Source organism: Acomys minous (assembly GCF_964271855.1).
Source record: "Acomys minous genome assembly, chromosome: 12".
In the NCBI taxonomy this organism is placed as follows: domain Eukaryota; kingdom Metazoa; phylum Chordata; class Mammalia; order Rodentia; family Muridae; genus Acomys; species Acomys minous.
This window is the reverse complement of record NC_140493.1, coordinates 30,221,529-30,239,175: the sequence shown is the minus strand read 5'-3', so window position 1 is coordinate 30,239,175 and position 17,647 is coordinate 30,221,529. Positions and strand designations below refer to the sequence as shown.

The following is a 17,647-nucleotide window of genomic DNA, read 5'->3' as shown; positions in this document are numbered from 1 at the left end:
TATTAATTTATTCATATTACATCTAAATTGTTAGCCCATCCCTTGTATCCTCTGATTCCTCCCTCCCTCCTGCTTCCCCCCTACTTCCCTCCCCTATGTCTATGACTGAGGGGGACCTCCACCCCCTATATATGTTCTTAGGGTATTGAGTCTTTCCTTGGTAACTTGCTATCCTTCCTCTGAGTGCCACCACGCCTCCCCATCCAGGGGACGTGGTCAGAGATGGGAGACCAGAGTTCAACCTCCTTAGTCATCAGAGAAATGCAAATCAAAACGACGCTGAGATTCCATCTTACACGCGTCAGAATGGCTAAGATCAATAACTCAACTGACACCACATGCTGGCGAGGATGTGGAGAGAGAGGAACACACCTTCATTGCTGGTGGGAATGCAAACTAGTACAGCCACTTTGGAAATCTATCTGGTGCTTTCTCAGAAAAATGGGAATAGGGGTTCCTCAAGACCCATCTATTCCACTCCTTGGAATATACCCAGAAGATGCTCTACCACGCAACAAGGACATATGCTCAACCATGTTCATAGCTGCCTTATTCATGATAGCCAGAACATGGAAATATGAATATATTTTTAAATAAAACCTGTTGTGTTGATGTAGTTAAGTTCAGTGATGCAGAAAAACCATCCTCTGAAGTAGGGAGTGGGCTAAAAAGTCCATCCCTGAAGGTTCTATGAAGCCTTCTTTTCTCCTACCCTCTGTCTATCATTCACAGCTCATTGTATTATATGTCAACTTTATGAGAGTCACTAAAGTCTCTTCACTAACAAAGCATGGCCATGCCTCTGTGTCTATTCATATTAAAGTCCAGTTCTATTAAAAGTCCAATTCAATAATTGCTCCAATTCAATAATAAGAGAATTTAACTGACTATGTCAGCAATAACTTCATTTTATAACACAATCTGAGATAGCAAGAAAAATCGCAATTTAAGGGATACCATTCAACTTAGCATAGCAGGTGTGAAAGGGTATATGTCTATCCTGGGATATAGAGAGCAAAAACATTAAATTCTAAAATTGTTCTAGGTAGAAGATAATTAGACACAGTAAAAAAATTACTTTTTAAGCTTTCTATTATTTGCTGATTTTTAGTATTTTGTTTGAATGTCAAATGACAAACAGATGAAACTGATTTCTTCTATCATTCCAAACCTATGTTTCTTATTTAGAACTCTACATTTGGAGCTTGCTCATCAGAGCTTTCATATATTCAGCAAACATGTGTCTGTCTGTCTGAATGTCTATATATTTGAATGTATGTATGTATGTGTACATATATTTGTGTATATATATATATATATATATATATATATATATATATATATATATATATATATGTGTGTGTGTGTGTGTGTGTGTGTGTGTGTGTGTGTGTGTGCCATTGTTAAAACTTGTTGGAACTTGTTTGTTGGAGCCCACTTTGTTTCATTCACCAAGTATGTGTGTGTGTGTGTGTGTGTGTGTGTGTTTCTGTATTTTCTGTTTTTTCATACTCTATCAGAAGTCTAAGCCAGAAGCTATCAGGTCTGTCAGTTAAGGAATTAAAGAGAGTTTAGAATTATTCACCAGTCACAAATAGTCCTGGCCACAAGAAGCCAGGAGTTACATGTTTTTTGGCTTCTCTGACCAATGCAGTGTCCCACCTCAGTTTTACCCTGGTGACAAAGCTGGCCTTTGGCAGTTTTACAAACCACTTAACATGATTGATGGGGTATGTATTCAGTGTAAGAAACAAAAATATTCTAACAACTAAAGAACAAATTGTTTTCTCCCTTGATTGTATTATTTTTACAGATGAGTAATTGGAAGCTTAAAAGTATATTTTATTCTTTCAAAAAGTTTGCATAATTTTTCATGTATGTGTGTGCATGGAGCTTTTCAGAAAAAGAATAAACAAATATTGTTTATTTTTATAGCCTACCAACTAAGAGTGTGCCAACCTCCACCACCTGTACCTAATGCAGAAATTTTGACAGAAGATGATGAATTTGAAATAGGTAAAGTCTTTAAAATTACTTCCAAAAAATATACTCACAGCACAACTATATTTCTTACATAGAAAATAAAAAGCACAATCATAGAAGACTGTTGGTTAATAAGATTTGCTAAGATCATAAAGGAAGGAATACAATCAAAAGAAGAAAAGAAACAGTGAACAACATTTAGGAATGGTGTTGGTCTAGGCAGTATTAAATTTTTGTGTTAGCGTGAAGAAATTCCATGACCCATGTCTGGATACCTTAGTAATAAGCAATACATGGCATTTGTAAAAATTTGACAAATTCTAAGGACCATACTTATGTAAACAAAATTATTTCCTTGTGGCAACAGCTTCTATGTAGCTGATCTGCATCATGAAAAAAGATCAATACCTTACTCCTGCCTTCATTCATAGTTCATCAGTGTCTTCAGACCTTGTTGGATCAATGTTAGAATTTTCCCTGCTTAAATTGATGGTGTTGTAACAGTGATTAAAAAATGAGGAGCAGTCATCCACCTACCCTTTGCAACTTCTCTGAAGAATTCTTCCTTTTTTTTTATGTTAACAGGTGATATTATCAGATACCAGTGTCTTCCAGGGTTTACACTGGTTGGCAATGCAATTTTGACATGTAGGCTAGGAGAGAGGCTGCAGATGGATGGGGCACCTCCAGTCTGTCAAGGTATGAGTGTTTTACAATTATTTACTTATTTACATTTTTGTTGAGACAAGGTATTGCTATATAGTCTAAGTCAGCTTCATACTTGAGATTCATCTGCCACTGTCTTCTGAGTGCTGTGATTACACACACAGCACCACCTAAGTTGTGGTTATTGGCATTCCAAATATTTGTTTTCTAGTTGGGCTTAAAAGCAAAATTGAAAAGAAAATGTGTCATTCCAATATTGAATTCTTAACTGATAATGTGATTTAGATGTATACAATTCCTATGTGGTAATTTTAATCCAATTATTTCTCAAATGTGCTAGTTAAAAAAAACTTTGTTCTTTTGAGTTTTAATTTTTCTTAATTTACCCAAAGCCACTTCAACTTATATAAAGTATTTTTGCTCTACAAGATATGACTAAGAGTAAAGAAAAAGGGAAAAATCATAAAATATATGTTACATTGACAATTAGTTTTATTAGAAAAAATGTATTCTAATCACCAGATGTACAATTCCTTATTTATTACATGTTAAGAATGAGAAGATGTTCTTAGTCATTCTGACTGGTGTAAGATGGAATGTCAGAATTGTTTAGATTTGCATTTCCCAGATGATTATGGACACTGAACATTTAAGTGCTTCTCAGCCATTCAAGATTCCTCTGTTAAGAATTCTCTGTAGAGTGCTGTGCCACATTTTTATTGGGTTATTTTTTTTTGTTGGTGTTTAATGTTTTGAGTACTTTATATAATTTAGCTTCTAGCTCTTTGTGAGATGTAGAATTGGCGAAGCTCTTTTTCCCAATCTGTAAACTGTTGCTTCATTCTATGGAGTTTCCTTGGCCTTACAAAGGCTTTTCAATGTCAAGAAGTCCCATGTATTAATTGTTGATCTTAGAATCAGAACTGTTGGTATTCTGTTCAGGAAGTTATTTCCTGTGCCAATGGGTTCAAGACTCTTCTCCACTTTCTCTTCTAATAGACTTAGTGTATCTGGTATTATATTGAGGTCCTTGATCCACTTGGATTTGAGTTTTGTGCGGGTTGATAAATATGGATCTATGTGCATTTTTACATGTAAACATCCAGTTAAACCAGTACCATTTACTTATTTCTGGGTCTTCAATTTGATTATATTGATCAAACAATCTATTTTTATGCCAGTACCATCCAGTTGGTACTATGACTATTGGAGACACCTCCAGAAGTTTTTTTATTGTATAGAATTGTTTTTAGGTACTCTGTTTTTTCTTGCCTTATGAAGTTTAGAATTGTCATTTAAAGGTCTGTAAAGAATTGTGTTGATATTTTGATGGGGATTACATTGAATCTGTGGATTGCTTTTGATAAGATGGCCACTTTTACTATGTTAATCCTACTGATCCATGAGCATGGGCCATCTTTCCGTATTCTAGTCTATTCTTCAATTTCTTTCTTCAGAGACTTGAAGTTCTCCCCCTGGCAGAACTGCCTTGACAGAACCCAGTGAAAGACGAAAAGCTCAGTCATGATACTCTTGATGAGAAGGGGGACTCTTATTTCTGAGCAGTAGGGAAGTGGGTAGTTTAGAGGGAAAGATGACAGACCAGGAGGTGAGGAGGGATGGGGGCTACAAACAGGATTGTAAAGTAAGTAAGTAAGTAAATAAATAAATAAATGCATTAAAAAGTAATATTAGGTTCAACAGACAAACACACTCAACTAATCCAAACCTAACCAAACAACCAACATTTGTCTGCTTTTGCTGCATAAGCATTACAATGTTCAGGCCATGGTATTGTCATACTGACAGAAACATCATTTTCTTAGAATAAACCCAGGAGCTCTAGAATCACAACAAGTAACTGTATGTGAGTCAGACTAGGCTGGTTAGACAGGTGGAACCCTGAGTTCCAAATGGGCAATGAAAGTTTTCTTATAAAACGCTCATAGAAAAGGTCGTCTGCATGTCTGTTGAACATGTAAAAAGACATGTAACAGAGTGGACATGGATTTAAAGTAATTTAGTATGTTATCAAGGCAGCTAAGTCAGGGATTTGAAAGACTAATATAATTAAGATGTTCAAACTGTTGATTATGCTGGCCACAATTCTAAATAGTTACTTATTATAAATGGTTGCTAATTTGAACAAAATCGAACTTTTTTTATTATTAGAGTTTCTTGGATTACTTCCTTCATTGGAAACTCTTCTGGCATATATAAATGTCTCCTGAAGAGTAGCTTAGTTATTACTAGAAAACCTAGAACAAAAATCATGAGCAAGGTGTGTGTGACTCTTTTCTGTATTCTCTGCACATTAAGGACAAGACAGGATTACCCACAATTTAGAAGCCAAACTGGCCTATAAACTGAACCTGTAGCAAGTCTGAACTACAAAGTGAGACTGTAGCTCAAAAGACAGTAACACATTGATTAATATCTAATTATTCTGTAAGTAGAAATTAGCATTTCATTTTCTACCTTATTGGAATCCTTATGAAATGATGAAGGATCTTCAGAGGAGGCTCTTACACGAGCAGATAGAAAGGCAGTTATGAAATAGTCACAATGTGAGAATATCTTATATGTTCTTAGTCAGGGTTGTGGCACCCTCTCGAAGTTGCTACATCTGTAGCTTAAACACGATGTCGATGCCAGTGTTCCAACTCTTTCTTTATGGAAGGCTAATCTGTAACCATTGAAAGATCACATAGGATTCACATTTGATTGTAATTTAAGAAAATGAGAAAAGTAGGGTCTCTTGCCCTGAGGAGATAGTACATGGGAAAATACTGGTTAAGGAATAGAAGATGTGACCCATCAGGCTAGGGTGGTTTTTGGTGTTTTATTTTTTTCCCTAGCCCAAAACATACAAATTAAGTTGTGTGCTCTTAGAAGGAAAGTTTCTCTTCTGGATCCTAATTCAATAATGCTTCCATGAAAACAAACAAATGGATCTGTACAACCTTAGTATTTCACAGGCTACCTTTCCCATGTTTTCAGTGTCTTTGATATAAAATCAGAATTTTGTTATACATTTCCATGTATGAAAGTAATATAGTTTTATCCAGTGCTATGCCAATTCCATTTTAATTATCCACCTTTGGGCAGGTTGGAGAATCCTAACCTATATCCATTTAAAGTCAGCGCCAGGGAAAATTTGTGACCAGGGCCTTCTTGGCGTGACAATATAATTTAAAGCACTGTACACAAAATAAATTTGGCAGACTTTGAACAAAGGATAATTCTCACACTGGGTGGCCTTCAGAACCAGATGGAAATGTATAGGAAAAGCAGCAACAGTACAAAACATTTTCCCTAAACTAAATATTTTGTCCGAATATGTGTTGATAAAATTAGAAAAAGGTGGGAGTAATCAGTTCTTTAGATCAAAAACAAAAAGCAGAGATTAATGAACTGTTTAAAAATGGTGATACATCGTGAGAGAGTGAATTTGAACAGTCACAACTCAAAAACAAGAGAGGGAGGAAGGACTGTAGGAGCCAGGGGGTCAGGAACACCAGACTAACACTGCCCACAGATTCAACTAAGCAGGGCTCATAGGGGCTCACAGAGACTGAAGCAGAGATCAGGCACCCTGCATGAGTCTGAACTAGTTCTTCTGCAAATATGTTGGAGTTATCTAGCTTGGGAATTTTTTGAGATTTCTAACCGGGAAGTGGGTGTGTCTCTGACACTTGTGCCTGCTCGTGAGACCCCCTTCGTCCCCCTGGGTTGCCTCATCCGGCCTTGATATGAGGGTTTGTTCTTAGCCTTATTGCATCTTTTTATGCCATTCTCTGTTGATATCCTTGGAGGCCTGCTCTTTTCTGATGGGAAAATGAGGAACAAAAGGTCTGGGGAAGAGAGCAGGTTAGATTGTGTGTGTGTGTGTGTGTGTGTGTGTGTGTGTGTGTGTGTGTGTGTGTGTGCAACTGGAAGGAAAGGGTGAGGCTGTGTTCAGGATGTATTTTCCTTATGAATTGGATGAGAAGATATTTAAGCAAAAAACTGGCATGATACTTTTAAGTTAAAGATTCACAAACTTAACAAAGTACTCATCCCTTTAAAATTTTCTAGAACAGATATCCAGTTTTCAGTCAATTTATAAACTGTTATTTTTCATTTTTCTACAAAAGGCAGCGTTGCTTTCATAATCAACCCTAGATGTTGCTTAGACTTAAGAATAATATATTTATCACTGTACAATATAGCAGCATGAAAAATATGAAAGTTTATTATGGATCATTTTCTTTTTAAAGTTGAAGAGTAAGTTTACATTCCTATAATTCACTGTTTTATTTATTCTTCAATTCTTATAATATTTGTACACATTAAATCAAAATATCTTATTGTCTAAAATATTACACTGTTCTCTGAAACTTATGAATACATAAGTCATTTATCTATTTAAGTAAATTTCATCAATTACATTTGGTATTTTAAAGTATACTTTATTTAAACAGATTATTAAGATAATGACCTAATTATTTTTATGTATTGGGATCTAATGCCAACACTGTCAATTTTCTATATGGTAGTTAAGTTAGGAAATGGCATGTAATTTTTTTCAATCTACAAAACCTTAAGAATTATGTATTCCACTGTTCCTTTGATCACTGGAATGACCTTCGTGAAAACACTAGAAATGTGTTTTGTACAGCCTAAAGTTAAAAAACATTTCACAGAGTTATACAGGACACTTTGGTATAGTGATGCCATTCATTTTAATAGAAAGGTCTGGGTTTATACTAGCCTTAACCATGTTTGATATATATATGGATATACTTATGCACAATGTAAGGTATAATGAACAATTCTACACTCAAAACCCTAGTATTTTTTATTTTATTTTTAAATGACATCTTTGGAGTAACAAAGACCTGATCATTTAAATATTCTCTCTTTTGAAACCTAAATTAAAGTAGATATATCCACTATTTGTTATAATAATCAAATGATATAAACTGAGGAGATAAAATTCATTGGGTTTGGGAAGGGGTGATAATAGACCATAGTTGCGTTGTTTTGTTATCCTTGAAATATCTTTTATTGAACTAGAAACAATATGAAATAAGAACTTGTGTTTTCGTTAACGTCTGGGACCTGGAGCCAAACCCAGAAGCAGTGGGGTAACTGGTGACTAGAAATTGTGAAATTCCTCATGGCTTAATTTATTTCCTGAGACCAAAACTAACTTTACCTGAAATAAGCCTTGAGAGAGTAGAATTTTATTACTGACCCATGCACCCGAATGAGTTAAAAATTTAGGGTGAGAAGAAAACAAGTTAAAAGCAAGGAAAATAAATTATGGGATTAACGTGTAGATAAGAGAGATGGAGGAAAATATACAAGAATACAAAGCTAATTGGGGAATGTGGATAACTAAAATAAATAAGTGGTTTTCTTTAGCTATTTCTCATAAAGAAATACTCTTTGCAATTAATGAAAAAATAAATATTATACAGTTTAGGCCTCCATTCATATTTTAATTAGTAGCTTAATAAAACTGTCATTTAACATAAATCATCTGTGTAGTTAAGTATATAGTTTTTGTTTAAGTCACAAAAGATTTGTAATGATGCTCTTTTTCACAGTGCTCTGTCCTGCCAACGAGTTACGACTGGATTCAACAGGAGTCATACTGAGTCCTGGATATCCTGACAGTTACCCAAATCTGCAGATGTGTGCATGGAGCATCTCAGTGGAAAAGGGCTATAATATCAGCATGTTTGTAGAATTCTTCCAGACAGAAAAGGAATTTGATGTTCTTCAGGTGTATGATGGTAACCATGGGTTATATTTACTGGTTATTCATAAATTTAGTTCTAATTCCCTAACTGTACACGTGGATGTTCATTATGTCCTTATATTATTTTTATCCTGTATATATTTTAAGTTACATGAACTCCATTCTACATGATCTCACATAAAGAATGTAGATACCTTGATGTAGTTGTTGTGAATTGGAGCTTAAAGAAAATATTAAAATGCTTAGTAAAATCATTTTATATTAGGTATTTCTTATTATTGATAAATCATACTGGGAGTAAAACAACTTCAGTAGGTAATATTATCATAAGCATATAAGCACTGGAAAGAAATGGTGATATAATCATTAACATATATCTATTTATATTATTTTCTCTCCAAAGGACCGAATATTCAGAGTCCAGTGCTTGTGTCCCTCAGTGGAGATTATTCAGCTGCTTTTAATGTGACCAGCAATGGTCATGAAGTATTCCTTCAATGGTCCGCTGATCATGGCAATAACAAGAAAGGCTTCAGAATAAGATACATTGGTATTTGATGTTTATAATTTTAGCAACTATCTCAACTCTATCATTCTTGTTTATTTATCAATATTGAGGTTGTCATTAAAGAGTTAAGATAAAGGTTCAGCAGTTAAGAGCATGTATTGCTTGTGGGAGAATCTGTAGTCTCCTCACATGGTGGCCCATAACTTTCTATAATTCCAGTCACAGGAGATCTGGTGTCCACTATTGATCTCTGCTTGTGGCGGGCATGTGTTCTGTGCCCATGCATGCATGCAGACAAACATCTGTACACAGAATGCAGGACAAGAAAATAAAAAACAGACAGAGGAATTTAGATGTTATCCAGTTAGATGTTAATAAGAATGACAGACTGTACATTGTTGCTTCTTAAGTGACTTGAGTTACTCTCTCTATGTCTCAATTTTATTCTGTGATAAAATAATTCCACCTCATCCATTTATTGGTTGTCTATCACATTAAAAGCCCATAGGGTGTTTACAACTTAGAGTAATTATGTGAATGACTGATAAATTAATTCAAACTGAATGTTTGATTATTTTTTCAATAGATTTGTTTCCCTTAACATGGTAAAATTAGTTATAATGTAATCTATTTATTATCTAATCTTTTAAAATGAAACATTAATTGAGTTTAATCAAAAATAGATATCTGGTTTTAGTTATTCTCCATCTCTTTAAATACTTTCTAAAATATCTTAGTTGTTGCAAGGCAAATCATTAAATACTCTTAAAAACTACAATAAAAATAATTAGAAAGTTGTGGGCTCAGTATATATTTTATATTTATTTATTTATTTATTTATTTTGGTTTTTTGAAACAGGGTTTCTCTGTGTAGCCTTGACTGTTCTGGACTCATTTTATAGACCAAAATAGTCTCAAACTCACAGAGATCCACCTGCCTTTGTCTCCCGAGTGCTGGTATTAAAAGCATGTACTACGACGCCCAGCCTCAATATTTAGTTTAATATCAAGGTGACATCACTTTTATGTCCTCTTCTGTTAATAATAAGGTATACTATTTTTAACACAATAATTGTTTTGGGATGTGTTTGAATATAAATTGTTCTCCATTATAAGGGGATGTATTTCTTTTTTTAAATGTAATCCTAGAAGATATTAAAAAGCTATGAGTCTGGGTTAGAAGGATGTCTTTTTTGGTGTAGAAACACTGATTCCTGTAAATCCATTCAACTATAAATATTTTATCAATAGCTTTGATACAATTTTGAATCACTAACAAATCATGATTTTCACTGATAGAATATATACTCTATCATTTATATGAATTAAAATACTTATGCCGGGCGTGGTGGCGCACGCCTTTAATCTCAGCACTCGGGAGGCAGAGGCAGGCGGATCGCTGTGAGTTCGAGGCCAGCTTGGTCTACAAAGTGAGTCCAGGACAGCCAAGGCTACACAGAGAGACCCTGTCTCGAAAAACCAAAAAAAAAAAAAAAAAAACTTATAAATTGTACACATGAATAAATATATATATGTATTTACATATAATTTACATTTAAAATAATCCTGCCTTGCAACTTTTATTTTAAAAATAATTACCTAATAATTATATTAAATAGTAATTACTTTTTCACATCTTAAAAGAAAAAGAGCATCCTTATTAATTTGCTTACAAATTGTGTAGCATAATAAATCTGAAGACATTATAAGAATGTTCTTATAATTAAAGGTACGCTTGAGGCACCTTAAAGATTATTTGCATTTAAACAATGTATCAGTCACATGAAATACATAATTTTTTATCTTATAATTTTTGAGCTCAAACAAAATTTGAATTCTGCCACATTAAACTTGGTTTTACATTATTCTAAGTAAAGAATGATTGTTCAAATGAAGCAATTATAGGCAATTTATTAATTGTTATAAATCAGTTTTTATTTACATTAACATTCCTGACAAATTTTGATATAGGTAAAAAGAAAACACCTTTTTAGTTACTAAGAACTGTTTGATGTGGTGATTGTATACTTTTTCCTGTTAGAATTGACAACTCATAGCATATATAGTCTAAAGCTAATCTATTTAATGATTATTAACCTCTAACTTTCTATGTCCTCAGATGATAGTGACATTTCAAAAATTAACCAAAACATGACAAACTTAATGTTCTCCAAAGAATACATATGAAAATGATATTTGACATTATCTTTTGTAATTTCAAACTTCAGTAATGAGAGTTTTATTTTATTGGCAATATTTATAATGCTATAACTAATTAATCAGTAAGGAAATTGTAATAGTGTAGCAAAAGTGATTATAAAATACAAAGACTCATTTTAACACCAATCAAATGAACTTCAGGCCTTACACGGATACAGGTCTCTAGAGACAAGTTTAGTGTGACATGTAAACATGCTCCATTATTTTTCTCCCAATCTGTGACAACTTGTCTTTCAGATAACAGGTAATTTGGCAGAGCATTTGGATATCCACAGGTAATAGAAAGCATTTAAAAGCAGAAGACATTTTAGATGACAGTAAAAATTGTGAAAGAATCTAGGCACAGTTAAACATCCTACAGGTCATGAAGTAGACATTTTAAGATGAATTAAAATGTGTTATGGTTATTGAAATGCAGTAACTAAGTAATCATTAATGGCATCATTGTTTGTAAGCTTAGATGATAAAGAATGTCTAATTGTTGATTAAGCAGTGGTTGTCTTCTTTTTTCCTTTGGAAAGCCTTCTATTGTAGCACACCAGAATCCCCACCTCACGGGTACATCATCAGTCAGACAGGGGGACAACTGAACAGTGTGGTCCGCTGGGCCTGTGATCGAGGCTTCCGGCTCGTTGGGAAAAGCAGTGCGGTGTGCAGAAAGTCCTCCTATGGCTATCATTCATGGGATGCTCCGGTCCCTGCCTGCCAAGGTGAAGTATCTTATCCCAAAATAGAAACAAACATTAATACATGATTAACCTTACCTTTTTAATATTAAACCTAAAGTAGACATTATCAAATATTCATATTTAGCAGCACATAATAGAACCTTTCCTGGGAGTGGACTATAAAGACACAAAATTGATTTTGAGACACAAAATTAGATAATTTCTGTTGTCATATAATCATTGTGTCATAAGTTTTTACTTGAATATCTGTTTTATCTACAAACTTATCATATTAGTTACTTTAGTGGAGAAAAGAGTTGGAACTTGAGTTAGTGTATTTGAAGATAACACTAAGAGTGGATAAGAATACCACAGATTTTTAGTTTAAAGTGTACATAATTATGCTCTCAGAGAAACAAATTTATGACAAAGAATCTAGATAATTACCCAGTAGTTTTTCTTTTCTTTAGTTTTCTGTCTCAGCAGGACTATAGTCCTCATTCTCACTTGTAATTTATTACAAAATAAAACCCTGTGAGCATTTGGAACTGTGATAACACAATGACAAACTTGTTATTCAACACATGACCTTTTGATGAAGATGCCATGTAAAAAGGTAGTACAGTTCGTACTTTCAGATAGTATGTAATCAAGTCAAAGTACACCTCAATTATACAAAATAATAGAAGGCGACTTAAAATTCAATTTTTTTCCCCAAGATAGGGTTTCACTGTGTAGTACCGAAACTCCCTCAGTAGACCATGCTGGCCTCAAATTCAGAGATCTGCCTGCTGCCTCTGCCTCTCATGTCTAAGGATTAAAGGTATGAGCTTTCATTGCTGGGCTTGACTTAATAATTGAAATATTTAATTTATCATATTATTTTTCAGTATTAAAATGATATACACAAAATACATATTCATGTACACACATTTATAAATATGAACACATACACATATATACATGGATGCATTATAAATTTTATTTGTTAACCAGAATACAATGGTTTCTCTAGCAATGCTAAATTTTCAAATTTTAAAGATACAGGGCAGTATCAGTGAACAAATAATAGATTGTAACTTTCATCCAATTGGAGAGAGCTCATAGGAAAAACTAACAGTAAAACTGGTTAATTAAAATTCAAAATCAAACAACATCAAGCTAAAATTGTCCGAGGAATAACAATTACCAAACAACTGGTGTAGCTTCTTGTATTTACCTATTTTAAAAGTTTTAATTGATAGAGAATTAGGTCCCATAGGTATATGCATAGGCACATTATATGAAAGAATTATTGCTCCTTTATTCTATCCATGTAGAAAACATTCACCTGCCTGTTAGGTTTCTGGGAATCATCATGTCTCTAGCAAGTTAATAGTTGAGCCACTGATGTCATGCAGATTAGGAATATTTAAGGGAGCTTCAATTCTTGCCTTTGACCAATGAATAGTAAGCATATGTATAACTTCTTTTTTAAAAATATTTTTACCTTTTTATTTAATTAATTTATTCAGATTACAATTCAATTGTTATCCCATCACCTGTATCTTCCCGTTCCTCCCTCCCTCCTTCCCGCTTTCAGCCAATTCCCCTCCTTCTCTTAAGACTCATTGGAGAACAGTGTTATATCTCATGTAATAATAATCATAGGAAGTAAAACACATGGAACTAAGCCATAGTCGTATATGCTTTAAATTAATGTTGAAGTTTTACATTATAGTTTATGTATATTTATGTATCATACATATTTTATCATGTATTATGTATGTATATGTATAATGTTTATATAAGCTTTAAATTTAAGAAAACTTACATAAAGTTTTATTTTTCTATTTAGGTTTAGTTGTATGAGTGGGAGGGTGTGGGTGTCGGTGGGTGTGCGCAGTTGAATACAGGAGTTTGTAGATACTGGTAGCCTTGGATAATGTTGGAGCAGGAGATACAGGTCGCTGTGAACCTCTGATCAGTGGAGTTCCTCTGTAAGATCCTCATGCATTCTTGAACTGTGATCACCTTTCCAGAGTTGTATATTTACCTTAAAAGAAAATCACCTCAAATGTTCTGAAAAATACCAATTGCTTTCCAGATTCAGTACTATAATATCATTAATTTTAGGTAAATAATATTACATTTTTACACGGTGAGTCGCATTACTTTGTCATCAGTATTTATTCCAAGATTTGTATTGTTGTGTTAAGCAAGTTGAAGTATCATTGAAAGGAAATCCAATTGATCTTGTAAAGTTATACATACAGTAGTTGAAGTTCAGGGTGATACAATCTTATCATTGAAATCTCTAAAAAATATTATTTTTGGAAAAATATGTTTTTGATTGAGGAGGGGCATGGGGTCCCTGTCAGGATCTCCACAAGGAGACTATCAAGGCTGGCAGATGTGGACTCAGGTGCACCTGCACAAACTGATACAGCAACCAAGGACATTTCAAGCAGAGAACCAAGTCCCTGTTCAGGCTCCATGTGGGGAATGGGAGTGGATAGCGATGGAGCAGCTCTGACTGGAACTCGGGTTCCTGAGATTTGACCACTAACCCTTGAGAGAGAGGCCCTGTGGGAACACAGGGGAAGGCGATGCAGGCTCTCCAGATGAGACCGGATAGGCTGTGGTCAGACGGTGGGAAAGTAGGAACCCCTCTTGTCAGAGGTCTAGGGGAAGGGAATAGGGTGAAGAGGGAGAGAGAACAGGAAGATAAGAGCGAGGGGATTACAATAAAGATGTAATGTGAATACATTATAAAAATATAAATTCCTTCACAAAAATATTGGGTTTTTTTGGACATGTGCCCTATTTTGGGGTATTGCTAATTATGGCATTGGGAAGAGCTATTCACGTAACACAGACGTTTAATGTCACTTTTGTTTATGTTCTTCAACGAATTATTCCCCTTGCATGTCGATATCTCAGACATCCTAACATTTACTTACTTCAGTATTAGTTAAACAATATCAGCAAGCTAAAAATAGAAAATGTCCTTGGCTTTCTATGTTTGTGTTCTGTGAATTATTTCTCTTTTTGAACACTGGATAGCCACTAATTAACACACAGGACCTTGTATCAGGAACAGAAGGACCCCATCTCATGACTCAACTAAACACTGGTGCTGTTCTGAAGAAACAGTAACTTTGTGGTCACTGATTCACTTGTAAATTCTGTTTTCCTAGAATTCCATAGAGAAGCAACCTTGACAGCCTTTCAGAGATGATTCTTCTGAACAAAGTTGTGTTCAGTCTTTCTCTTTCTTGAGCAGGAAAGTAGCATTAGTCAGATTTTCTTAGAGGAAAAAATATATATATACTATTTATGTAATAGTAAGCACTTTACATATTTATTATATTGGCTTTAGTACAGTGGGATTTATTAGAGAGGATTTATTCGACTAGCTTACAGAATATGGTTCATTTAGACCAACAAAGGCTCTCTTCCTATGAAAAGTTCAATAATCCACAAGGCTGGCTAGCTCAGTAGATCTTCAGTATATGTCCGAATACCAAAGAAGTAGGCTCTAATATTAGTGAATAAAGATTGAGAGCAGACAGTCAAAGGGAGTGAAACTGGAGCTGGTGTGGTCTTAGGAAACATCAAAGCCTATTGCCCGCAACACACCTCCTCCAACAAGGCCACACCTTCTCTCCAAACATTTCATTAACCCGGGACTAAGCACACAAGTATATGAAGGGAACTGTTCTTTCAAACGATCACAGAAGTTAAAATTGTGCTACTTGTTAATGAGATATTTGTCTAGTCATTTGATTATGGCATATTTACTCCAGCTCTAAATTATAATCATTTTCTAAATATATGAGGAACTTATATTACTTAACTACACTTACTTGTCTCTGACTTAGGTTCAACAATGTGGGAGAGTTCATGTGTGTGTTCTTGTGCATGCATATGTTTTCATGTGTGGCATGTGTACTTTCTTATGTTTTTGTATCTATAAGCATAGGAGGTTTTTTTTTTGAGTATGTATATTCAACAAAGACCTGGTCATTGGCAGGCAGGGAATATTGGGGAAAGAACTTATTAAAAATTATAATTACCAGGGGGTGGGACAAAAAATTATAATTACCCACATGAATATCTGAAAATATAAATATTGATGAAACATATTATGGAATCATATAGTACTTTGTAATGATATGAATTGAAATAAATATGTAAATATATAATTATGACAATATAAATTTCACTGTTAGCAACATAACTTAAAAAAATAGTGCTCTTGTAAAATAAATGTATCAAAGTTTAAAATTAAGCATCTCAAATGAAATTCAGAAACATACTAGCTATGTTTGAGGAAATAATTTTGGCCTAGTGTATTTAACCAAGTACTATTTGGACAATAATATCATTAATGCTTATCCCACATTGGGAATATACCTGTGGCAAAAAGATGCTTTTCGGTAAAATTAACCTTTATATTCTATTTCTGGACAAAATATAAGTGAGAATTTTTGGACTCTTTGCATAATGTTTTGTCCATATTAATTATATTATGGTAGACAATGTAAGTCAGTGTTATGCACTAAGCATTAAATACACCATTATTGACCTGACTTCAATTACCATATTAACTTTATGAATGCTAAAAACAAAATACATGACAAAAAGCAAGGGAGGGGGAGCAAGAACAACATACAAGCCATCAACTTAAATTTTTATCAGTTGAAAATAAATTATTAAGAATGTACAGTTCAGAAAAGTTATTTTATGATATACAATGAATTTCTTTTGCAAACCTGGTAGTATCCCAAATAATTCCCCAATATTTGGGACTTACAGATATCATGGAAACTGTTCTTAATTTTCTGTTTTCATAATTGTGTATGAATATATTTATTCCAGCTATTTCCTGTGGAATTCCTAAAGCCCCAACATATGGAGGTATACTTACAACAGACTACTTGGTTGGAACTCGAGTTACCTACTTTTGCAATGATGGATATAGACTGTCATCCAAGGAACTTACCACAGCCACTTGCCAATCAGATGGAACATGGAGCAATCATAACAAGACCCCTCGCTGTGTTGGTATGTACATTCATGGAAAGTTGTCAAGAGTGTGCAGTTAGTATGTTATATGACTTGTAATTTTATATATTGTTGACTTTTAAAAGTTAATCCCTGAAATGTTCTAGGATGGAAATAAAATCAATGCATTTGTGTTACCAAATATGGTGGGACATGAAATGGGCATTTTGCTCATTTTTAGAAATTTTAAAATATGTGCAGATATCAATTGTGACTTTAGTAATTATAATTTAGCTTACTCATATTAAAATATTTTTCATTGCTACTTTTACTATCATAGTATAATAAATGAATAAATACTTTTAATTGAAAATTATTTTGATGAAAAATGATGATTTAAGTAACATCTGTTATTTTCTCTCTATTTCAACTATGTGTCTCATTTATTACTAACAATTGAATCTCATTATCTCATTTAAACTGATGATTGTTCAATTATGGGTAATGTTTTCAAAATGCCTAATTCTGTTTTTTTTTTTTTTTCATATCTTAAACAACTATTCAGTAAATAAACATAGAGACTAGATCTCTGGTCCACAAAGGCCATTCTGGTCAAACACATTTCCTGAAAATCAGTTCTTCAACAAACATTTTAATAATAAGGAAAAAGACGAGTTAAGTGACTGGGATTCTGGGGGAGATATCAGTGTATATTCAGTATCTGAATTGTGAAGCAGCTGCTCATTAATTTAAGGAACTTCTAACATTTCCTGGGGAAATAGAAGTAATTAATGATTAATGTAGAAAAGACTTGTTATTTTCTGGAGCACAATAGAGAATTACCTAAAGTGATAGTAACATAAG

The 17,647-nt window shown here is 33.8% G+C and overlaps 1 protein-coding gene across 5 annotated transcripts in view; it reads left to right on the top strand.

Moving 5' to 3' along the window:
• The window catches only part of CSMD3 (CUB and Sushi multiple domains 3), a 1,109,294-nt gene that overhangs the window by 1,008,341 nt on the left and 83,306 nt on the right, over positions 1-17,647 (top strand). For all 5 annotated transcript variants that reach the window (XM_084749143.1, XM_084749142.1, XM_084749141.1 and 2 more), the window contains 6 exons: positions 1,936-2,016; positions 2,569-2,682; positions 8,244-8,432; positions 8,802-8,948; positions 11,648-11,836; positions 16,658-16,843. In XM_084749143.1, the coding sequence (XP_084605269.1) occupies positions 1,936-2,016; positions 2,569-2,682; positions 8,244-8,432; positions 8,802-8,948; positions 11,648-11,836; positions 16,658-16,843 (906 nt within the window). The remainder of the gene's footprint in view (positions 1-1,935; positions 2,017-2,568; positions 2,683-8,243; positions 8,433-8,801; positions 8,949-11,647; positions 11,837-16,657; positions 16,844-17,647) is intronic.